At 48.4% G+C, this 11,401-nt stretch overlaps 1 protein-coding gene across 1 annotated transcript in view; it reads left to right on the top strand.

The window, feature by feature from the left end:
- The first annotated feature begins 2,586 nt into the window (after positions 1-2,586).
- The window catches only part of LOC106814922 (spondin-1-like), a 43,638-nt gene continuing 34,823 nt past the window's right edge, over positions 2,587-11,401 (top strand). The window contains exon 1 of the mRNA XM_014819307.1: positions 2,587-3,190. Within this exon, the coding sequence (XP_014674793.1) occupies positions 2,965-3,190 (226 nt within the window). The 5' untranslated portion in view covers positions 2,587-2,964. The remainder of the gene's footprint in view (positions 3,191-11,401) is intronic.

Raw genomic sequence — 11,401 nt, 5'->3', positions numbered from 1 at the left:
ATCTCCTCTCTCTCTCGCTCTCTGCTCTCTCTCTCTCCCTCTCTCTCTCTATCTGCCTATCTTTCCTCCACTCTATCTAATCCTCGAACGGCCCCTGGCTTTCTCTCTCTCTCGCTCTCGTCTCTCTCTCTCCTCTGTCTCTTGTCCCATTCCTCTCTCGTCTCTCTCATCTGCTCGTGCTTCTCTCCGTTCCAACATCTCTCTCTCTCTCTCACGTCTCTCTCTCTCGTCTCTTCTTCTCTTCTCGCGTAATCATTTCTTCTCTCTCCCCTCTCTTCTCAACACACTCCCTTCTACTCTCTCTCACTCATTCCCGCCTTCTCTCTCGTCTCTCCTCTCTCTCTCTCTCTCTCGATACTCGTCCTCTCCGGTCCTCGTCTTTTCTCCTCTCGGTCCTCTCTCCTCTCTCGTCTCTTCCTCTCGTCTGCTCGACGGTCTCATCCTCCTCTCTCTTCACCCGTCTCTCTCTCGGCATCCTCCCTCCAATCCTCATCTCCGTCATTCCCTCTCTCTCTTGGAGTCTCTCACTCTCCCTCTCTCGAGCGCTCGGAGGTCTCTCGTCCGTCCTCTCTCTTCTTCTCTCTATCTTATATATCTATCTAATCTATCTATTCTATCTATCTATCTATATCTATCTATCTATACTATCTGATGTTATTTATCTAGTCTATGCTATCTATGCTATGGCTATCTATTCTTATTATCTATCGTATTTATCGTATCCTATCTTCATTTTCTCCTCCTCTCTGTCTCTCCTCTCGTCTTCTCTCTCTCTCCCGTACGTCCCTCTCTCCCCGATCTTCCTCTCCCCCCTATCGGCCTCGTCTTGCCCTCCGCTCCCTCTCCAACTGGTCTCCACCCCCTCCGAGCTCTCCCACTCGCCCTCGGCCCATCTCCTCCGCCTCTCGCTGTCTCCTCCGTTCGTCCCTCTCCGCCCCTCCCGTCTTCCGCTCTCTCGTCGTCCGTCCTCCTTCAAGGCGAATCGAGTCTCATGCTTCTTGCCTCCCGGTCGCGATCGCCCTCACCTCAGTCTCCTCTCCTTCTCCTCACTCTCTCCTTCCTCTCTCATCTCTGTCATCTTCCTCACTGCTCCCTCTCCCCTCGTCCATCTCCATCGTCTCCTCTCGATGGTATCTCTCTCATCTCTCCTCTCCCATCCATTCCTCTCTCTCTCGTCGTCTCTCTCTCGTCTCATCTCTCTCTCTCTCTCCGTCTCTCAGTCTCATCTCTCTCGTCCGATGGATGGATGGATGGATGGATGGATGGATGGATGGATGGATGGATGGATGGATGGATGGATAGACGGACTGACGGACGCACGGACGGACGCACGGACGCACGGACGGAAGCACGGACGGACGCACGGACAGACGCACGGACGGACGCACGGACGGACGCACGGACGGACGGACGGATGGATGGATGGATGGACGGACGGATGGATGGATGGATGGATGGATCCTATATCATATATCCTATTTTCCAAACACATGCATTCATAGTCAGCCACGGCATATCAGCCAACTATTAAATCTGATCGGCTGTTTCTTTCAGGATTCAGCATTCGACTCGGCGTTCCCCTCTCACGGCGAGTGACAGAGAGTTGCCTGCCCCGCGTATCGTGTAATTTCCTCCCTGCCGATGGTCATATTAAAAGCAATCTCGCATGAGCCGGGATCCCGTAATATCGCGACGTATCAGCAAATAGAGGCTTATGTAGGCGAACCCTATAGCTCTATACACACCCACCCATAAGCCTCCGATAACCAACAACAGCTGCTGTAACGATGAAGACTGAAAGTAACTACGGCAGCATTATAGCACGCGAGGTTTTGAGCACGCAATAATTGCTTTATCATAACAAGTCCCGTAGAGGTCATGGTGCCATCTGTATTAAACGATAATGCGTTCTATCTATATGCATATATTAGTATTTAACAGCTGATTGATGATATTTTACCATTAATTTCTTTATCATTGGGTACAACGTCGTTTTCTGTAAATGTATCTATAGATTACCTATATTGCGAGTAACTCGGGATACGTATACGCAGCATAGATTATAGCCTAAAAATAGCTATTGATACGATCGATCGTTATGACCAGCACGCATTTTTAGCTTCAACTACATGATTACTACATGACTATCACATCGGTGCGAAACGACAAGATCACTGCACACCGATATAGAACGTAGCATATACGCCCATACGTAGCTACTGTGTAGACTGGCTGCTGGCACACGCCATCATCATCTTATCAACGTGTAACGTCAATACAACGCTATAATGAATCGTGGCCGTAATTACACGATTGGGGCTAAAACCCAGTCGGTTATTGCCTGCCCGCGTCTGCCTGCCCTGGATGATGTGACGTAATACATAGTATTATCGGCGCTTACGCAACTCGCGTCGAGGGTTCCGGATAATTGAATTAGTCCCTTGTCAGGTTCGCCACGCGTCCGCACGTGAATGCGCGGCGGCCGGCCGCGATTCGCCGGTCGGACGTCACGTGACGCGGTGACGCCGCACAGCGCCTCGCAACCCTTCCGCTGCTGATGCATCCAGGAAGACTCGCACGCACACGCGCGCGCGCTCGCATAAACACACAGCGACGCACACGCCGACAGACACGTACGCGTACGGCGCGCAACTCTGGCACGCTGTCGATCGTAAGACTTCGTCACACTACACCTCGCCTCGCCGACACTGTTTGCGCGACGTAGGCCGCACGTCGCTCCGAAACCGAGAACCCGGAAAGCAGCCAGTCGCACGGGACACGAGCGGCTACAGCTGTAGTTCTATAGAAGTGACCACGGTACATTCAGATCAGAAGTGAAGATTTGACTCCCGCATCTCACGCGTGCCGTGTCTTCTTCGCGGAAGCATACATTCAGCCGAACGTCGGCCATCGACGCCTCTAGAAGTTTGCAAAGACAACGAAACTTGACCGACGTCTAACAAGATGTCAGCCTCGACGCCCACGTGCGTCGCCGCCGTCGTCGTCGTCGCCGCCGTGACTCTTTTAACGTGCGTCGGCGACGTCGCGGCGCAGCGGGAGAGCAAGCTCGCATGCATGCCGTCGTCGGTGGCGCAGGGCGTCGCAAGGACGTCGGGAGACAACGAATTCCGGATCCGCTTCCACGGCAATCCTTCCCCGGGAACCTACACCCCGGTGCAGCCACTGACAAGTAAGTGTATGCGTTCTGCTGTGGCTGTTGCGGTCGCTGTAATCATGGCAGGTATCACATAACACCCGGCTGAATTGCCTTTGATATTGTTGAATGTAGACGTTTGCAGGCAATATAGGTCATGTTCGTGACTCAGGTATGACATCTACGAGAACGGATCTATTGTCTCAATCAAGAGGAGTTTGTATATAAAGCTTGTGTGTGTGTGTGTGTGTGTGTGTTGTGTGTGTGTGCGTGCGTGCGTACTGTGTGTGTGTGTGTGTGTGTGTGTGTGTGTGTGTGTGTGTGGTGTGTGTGTGTGTGTGTGGTGTGTGTTGTGTGTGTGTGTGTGTGTGTGTGTGTGTGTGTGTGTGTGTGTGTGTGTACAATGTGTGTGTGTGGTGTGTGTGTGTGTGTGTGTGTGTGTGTTATGTGTGTGTGTGGTGTGTGTGTGTGTGTGTGGTGTGTGTGTGAGAGAACGTGTGTGTGTGTATCGTGTGTGTGTGTGTGGTGTGTGAGAGAGAGAGAACGTGTGTGTGTGTATGGTGTGTGTGTGGTGTGTGTGTGTGTGTGTGTGTGTATGTGTGTGTGTGTGCGCGTGCGCTGGTGTGTGTGTGTGTGTGTGTGTGCGCGCGCGGCGTGTGTGGTGTGTGTGCTGTGATAGAATACTAGCTAAGTACGTCATAATGCATAGATATATATATATCGTTACAATATATATATATATATCAAGAGCTAATAATACCAGTATACTTATTAGCTCTCTGATATATATATATATATATATAAATATAGAGAGAGAAGAGAGAGAGAGGAGAGGAGAGAGAGAGAGAGAGAGAGCGAGGGAGAGATCTTTGACTAAGATATAGAGGTATGGACGCTGAACCAAGAATATGAGAATGGGTGGGTAATCGTGGACAGATCTGGCACTTCTCGGGGGGAGGGCCGTCTCGTTCTATAATAGTGAAGGGAAAGGTGGTTTATAGCATCTACATACGGAGCTGGTTTATGGCACGGTTTATGGCAACACTAGAGGAAAGGAAATGTTGTCAATACGTCAGAAAAGAAAATGATTTATGACACAAGCAAGAAAAGGTAGTATTTATTACTCTAGCAAGAAAATCGATTATATGACATCACATAGAGAATGCACGGGTTTTGACACCAACGGGAAAAGGTGGTTCAGGACACCAACAGGAAACGGTAGGGCATGACGTCAGCAGGAGAAACTAGCTTGAGACATCAGCAGGAGTGGGTGGTTAAAGACGCCCGTAGCAGATGTCGATTATGACACTAGGAGAACAAAATGGATTAAAATGCCATTAGGCGAAGCTGATTTAAGATACCAAGCGGACAAAGAGGATAGGAAACCAGAAGGAGAATGCCGCTCGATGTATCAGTGAGATGATGTGGCTTTGAGGTTCCGTTGATTAACAACGCTTGGCTTCATAATGCACAGCGCGAAGTCACAATACCTTGTCGCTTCGAATAAGCCGGCTCGTTTACGCGGTTACACGGTAATTATGGTCGCTTTCACGGCCTCGTATTTTTTAGTTACCTCATCGAGTCGGTTTTAAAACGAAGCGGATCAAGCCTTCTCGATCCCGTTTGCGCGGGAAATTATTAGACGGCTCTATAGCCGGCCTAAAAAGTGCCGGGTAAGCAGTAAGGAGTAGTAAAAGTATATACAGGAGAACTAGGTCGTCTGTGATACCAGAGACACGAGAGGCTGCATCGTGAAACGGTAATTTATTATGACAACAGCAATACGAAAACATATAGCTTTACCGGCAACATGCGTGCGGTGCTTCCCGACGGCAGAAGGCGCTTTATTGCGATAGCAGCAACATCATATTACGGGCTTACGAGAGCTCGCCGAGGAGGCGTTACCGCCATGTGCTATCCACGCCACACACAAAAAATCGTGTTTATTTCGTTTTCTCTGCCGCCGACCGCGAGTGCCCACCACGTGACATCGGACGGGGTCAACCGTCAAGCGTCCGTCGGTTAGCGCGCAACCCGTTCGCAGCCGCCGATCTACGCAGTAGCGAGTAGGTCGGCCGCCCGTCCGCCCACCGGCAGCTGACAACCCGGATGCGGTCGCGGCTCGGCGGGATGCTGGTGTGTTTACACGTTATAGGGCACGAAGGCACCGCGGGGTTTTTGCCATCCACCATATCATCCACCAGCTTCGTACCCACCCCCCGCATAGATGATCTGTTATCGTAGCGATACCGCCCGCGTTTACGCGTGAAGGCGAGCGATAGAGTGCGGTATATATACATACAGTATACGTGGCGACAGCCCGCTAGCGCGCCCGCCTTCGACGCCACCGGAATATACACGCGCTGATTTCCACGGTCGGTGTGCGCGTGAATATCTGTGGCTCGGGCGTATATAATCGAAAGCGCATATATATACGAGGCGGTTCTCGACATTTTTGGAATAAATTACGGGCCGACGGTGGCAAACGGCGGCGGTGCTCTCTTTCCGAGAGTGCAATTTCATCGCCGACGCGCGTTGCTCGCCTTAATTGCGCGCCATTCGAGCCGTAGCGTTTTAACGTCTCGAGCGCGCACCGCAAGAACGGCGCTGCGAAACACAGGAGAAAGAAATGTAGCATTGCTTGACCCGGCGAGCCACAGGCACTTGAGCCGTCTCAATAATAGAATGATGATAAACAATCAGAGATTGCATTTCCTGCCGAAGTCTTAACGTTTATGTAATATCTTTCGTCCAATAATTCTACGCAATTCTTAGTAAAAATGCTCATTTTCAACACACAAACGCACGCCATTGTGCACACATACATAAAATATTTAGACGATCTATATTCTCCGACACAAGCCTATAGCTTTACCTATGTAGCCCTTCGCGCTGTTACAAGCCAAGCTCTATCTGTGTATAGCCCCTACTGGCTTAGCTCTACCGCTACGAATGCAGTTCTTGGTCCACCACAGCTGATTGTGGCGAAGCGAATGGGCTACATAGGTAGATGTATAGTGCTATAGCACAGAGCATCGCAGGACTGCCTGCGCATCGTCCAGATTTTCGCGCCGCTCTGGTTTCGCCAGCGAAGGACATCTCGAGAGTTCTAGAGCAACGTGATGCTCGTTTCCGGCAGCAGCGAAAGACGATTTTACGACTTTCTCTGCGCAAACACCGCACATGTTCCCGTGCAGCGTTTATTACCAAATCATTATTGGAATTATCTGCATTTCGTCTCAATTGAAATCCTTCGTCGAATTCAAATCACGGTGCATTCGCTCGGTGCAGGCTAGCGGAACCCGCGCTCTCGCTCGCACGGCGGCGCCCCAGAGATTACAATGTTTATTCATCGGCGGAATCGCGGTCGCAATTATGCGTCGCGTGTTCCCCCCCCCCCTCCGGCCGCTCGCTCCGTGTGTCGTGTACGCTGCTGTGTCATCACATGCAACACGCCACCGCCTCATCCGATACGCCGTCTCATACTCGGATCGGCTTCGGATAGTCGAATCTGGTTATAGTCGAATCGGTAGTAGTGCTGTGCCCGCACATGCAACACGCCGTCGCCCCATACCATCAGATACTCCATCTCATACTCGGATCGGCTTCGGATAGTCAGACCTAGTTATAGTCGGATATGTCGTATAGTCGGACCTAGTTATAGTCGGATATATCGTATAGTCGGATCTGGTTATAGTCGTATCGGTCGTATCGTCGGAGTAGTGGGAGTAGTGGTCCTCGGCAATGATTTTAACGTTTCGCGCGTGTGTATTTATATTGCTGCTTCGCGGTAACGTCGTGACGGACTGCTGTATCTACTGGTTAGCCCGCTTTACGTCAGCCGACCTTCATCGTGGATCACCTTCCTTTGGGAAGCCGCGGTTTCCCTCTCGCGGATTATGCCTCAGCGATGCGGCGTGGTGTGGAAGGTGCGGGAAGCAGTCGTGATGATACGCGCACGCGGGTTGGACATTGGTTTGATTTGGTCGTGGTGCAGGCGGCGTAGTGCGGTGCGAGCGGTGTGACAACAGCTAGGCGTGGTACGGGCGGAATTGTGTTGTGCGGACCGTGAGATGTGGTACAGAGACCGTGCGGAGATCGTAGCACTCTGACACCCCATTAACATCGCCTTATTATCACGATGTTTCATATCCCAAGGCGCCTGCAATCCCGTTTACGGCTTGTAATTTTAGAATCTATATGCAAAATCTAAGTCCCACTACGCCTGGGGATTGCTGGAGGGTGTAAGTTCTCTCTGTACGTGCCGATGTTGTAATCGCGGTCTGTCCTTTCATGACGAATTTTCGTTAAGACTTGGTTATCTATTTGTAAACAAATTTTACGTGTTTGATTAGACCACATATAAAGTTATTATAATTTGTTCGTGATTTATTTCAGGAAAAATCATCACTGCGGTTGCACGCAGAAATATAATTTTCTTCACATCACGCAATTTCTACTACGTTCTCACGCTGTGGCCATCACAACATTATGTGCTATATTATACATCGTGTTGTGTTGTAGGATGGTACGTCACCGCCTGCTACGCCGTGACCTCTCGCATGATATGGCTCAGTTCTGCCACCGGCCATAGTAATAATGTATTCATGTCATGGTAAATAACGCGACGCTATGTGACAGCCAGCGTGCGTCGCATCGCCTTGTTTCGCACGACTATATGCTTCACAAAAAAACGGGACAAAAGAAGTTGACTTCTCTATCCGGTAACATCAGCAGCGTACGGCCAGCAAACCGCATAAGCGATCGAGATCGGCTGCTAATATAACGCCGCGCATGCACGCACCGCCACCCCGAATATCTCTTACAATTTGGTGTCAACCCTGAATTATTCAAGCCGCCGCTCGCTTGTTTTGCTTGAATTCTAAAACCCTATTCACACGCGAAAAAAAAAGAACGAGGGTTGCCGACTGTGCCTAATGGATGCAAAAACGTGCGCGTAAGGAGACCCGGCGAGTAGCCGCATCGCACGTACGACGGTAACCGAATCGCTTCGCTCTCCAGCGCAGCTATAGCAATAAAGAGAGCTGCAATTTTAATGTTAATTTCGCGCGCAGAAATGCAATACTGCGCGCACACAAAGCTTTACAGCTTGCCCAGAATAATCGTCACGTTGGGAAGGATTTTGATCGAAAAAAACGTTTATATACCAAGCATGGACGACATGATCGCCTGCTTTCTCATTGTACTCTATGTACAATGCCTGTGTACGCGGGCAGGCTCTTAGCGGTCACTCGAGGTCGAACGTTGCTAAGGCTATGTACTGTATAGGGGAAGAACACTCCGACACTTCGCACAAAGAAAAACGGGCTGCAATTGAACTAATGAAAACAGATGGCAAACGCGGCTCTGTGCATCACTCACTTCGTGGCTAGCTTACACCTGATGCTTGAAGGCTGTCTCAACGATCGGGATGCCGGCATGCGATGCGGCCACGTACGAAATACATCGTCCTCGTCTCCCACTCTTCCTCGCCACAAGCATGAACGATTCGACCGCCTTGTTCTCGTAATCGAATAAACGCGATTTTGATCTGGCGCGCGCGCCATGACGCTATAAATACTGGCGCGTGATTGTCGCTATAACAACTAGCAGTCATTATCAGTCGCAATCACTGTAACAGAAGCAGGCGACAGTGAGAATGCGTTGAATTTAACTCGGCAAATGACTGGTTAATGACCGGAGCGGTTGCTTCTAACCGCTGAAATAACGAACATTATTCTTGTCGCAGATAATTGGTCATTTTAGTCACAATTATAGATTGTTAAAGTCGCTTTGGAACACCGCTACATATATCAGGAGTTAATGCTCTCAAAGATATTATTTGAGATTACATATATAATAAATAAATAAATATATATATATATATATATATATATATATATATATATATATATATATATATACTGAAGTACATACGCAGTAAATCTGGGATTGGTGGTGTCCACTGCTTACTGTTCATGGATCGATAATTCATTACGAGACGCTTATTGTCTTACGGTCCCGTCGCGGTCCCCTGTGACGTAATGATAAACCCTGCCTCAATGAATTCTCGCTCGCAATTAGGTGATTTAGGAAACCTAATGCGGCGTGTGCATACTGGAAGAGGGACACTAGGAATTTCGCATTCATTCGTTAGAGGTTATGTCAGGGATTCAAACATACCGAGCGCATGCCATGATCAAGGGGGGTAGACCGCCGTGGAATCTGTGATGAGTATTATCTGTCCCACGCGACTCTACCACCGCCACGTAATCAATATGCTAAGCTGTTCTGCGACGACCATGTCACACCATAAACCACCCTCCATATACCCCCAACATCGCCGGTTTTACCAAACATCACCGACCCTACCACACTGCACTCACTCTGATACCGACCACGCAGTTACTACCACGCACCACTGACACCACCACAAACCACCGCCACCACCACACAGCACCGACACTACGACATACCACCGGCGCTACAACACACCACCAACCTTACCATACAGCTTCTACCACGGGTGTTGCTATCCCCCGGGCGCGAATTTGCGATTCCCAAACCGTATAGCTTTGGAAGAAAAATTGAGCAACGTGATTGGCTAGAAAAATTTTAGGACACGCATTATTAGTCAACAAGCTAATATATTAAGTTATAATTAGCTAATATTATAAAGAAATATACTTAATTCAGAACATAAACAAATGTTACAGAACAAATAAATGCAGAAACAAATAAAATACAAAGAAATACATAACGCAGAGGAAAATAAAAACACCGTATGGTGTTCGAACGCGGTACCTTACGATCGCGAAGCGAACGCTCTGGCGTTGACCCAATAAGACAGATACTAAATTCGTGGATATAGAAATCTGTTAACCCTAACCCTAACCTTAACCCTAACCTTAACCATAACCCTAACCCGAATCCTAACCCTAACCCTAACCCTAACCCTAATTCTAAAATAAAACAAAATTAGCCAAAAATAATAAGAAATAAAATAAATAAGCCCCTGTGCAAAATGCGCGATGGTGTGCGTGCGATAGTAGGCGTGTCCTAAACATTTTCTAGCCAATCACGTTGCTCAATCTTTCTTCCATAGCTATACGGTTTGGGAATCGCAAATTTGCCCCCCGGGCGTGGAGGGACAGTCACGTGATACAGTTGACGTATACTTCAAAGTCCAAATCTTCCACAGAAAGATTCCACAGTCATACTTCCGTACTAGATATGGCCTTATATCCCTAACCCTAACCATAACCCTAACCCTAACCCTAACCCTAACCCTAACCCTAACCCTGATCCTAGCCCTAATCCTAACACTAGTGCTGCCACATTGCGGTACTGTCCCTCCACGCCCGGGGGATAGCATTTCCCTTCTACCACACACCTTCCATTAATCTAACCATCTATATAACGTTTAGGCCCGGCAGCCCGCAAACAGCCAGCCGTTATCCCAGCTAGCCTTATTTCTGCCAGATGAATTTTCTGAAAGTATATTTGTCCGCTAGTCTAGCTGTAACTATGCCAACAGGTTTTTCAACAAACGGGTTACATCATCTGTCACTGACAGTCTATATAATTATATATATATATATATATATATACATATATGCGACATAGGTGTCTATACGGGCCTTTTTACTTACCAGTGTATGTCGCGGCTAGCCTGCATTTCAACCAGAGCATTTTTATTTTTTACAAAGATTTCGACCAATTATAATAGACCGACACTACTCGGTGGCGGTCGCGCATATTAGCTCGTTCTTTATACCGTTATTACGCCTTGCGGTGAAAGATTACCATAGGAGTCCACTATTCTGTGCGAGTAAAAATTGAGAAAAGCGCGCAGACACTAATGGATTCATAACAAAAAATTTCAATATAGATATATATGGTGTCACACATGTATTTCATAAAGCGAGCTCTCGAGATAGCCTCTCTTCTTCGGAATAATCATTACGCTCTGTCAATAGCTTGAGCAAGAGACGAAGTGAGGAAGTTATGTTTTCAAAGCTATAGAATAAATTATATATGATACCATATATCTTAATTTTGATTTTCATGTTATATATATATATATATATAAATCATCCGATTGTTCTCTCTCCTCTCATCTCGCCTGTCCTCTCTGCGTCGCAACGACACACAGGAGCACACACACACAGCCGCCACACACGATTCACACACACACACACCGACACAGCACCACACACACCCACACAGCACAACACACACAGCGCA

Source organism: Priapulus caudatus, unplaced genomic scaffold (assembly GCF_000485595.1).
Source record: "Priapulus caudatus unplaced genomic scaffold, Priapulus_caudatus-5.0.1 Scaffold27, whole genome shotgun sequence".
Classification (NCBI taxonomy): domain Eukaryota; kingdom Metazoa; phylum Priapulida; class Priapulimorpha; order Priapulimorphida; family Priapulidae; genus Priapulus; species Priapulus caudatus.
The sequence above is the reverse complement of the archived record's forward strand: the minus strand, read 5'-3'. Positions and strand labels throughout refer to the sequence as shown.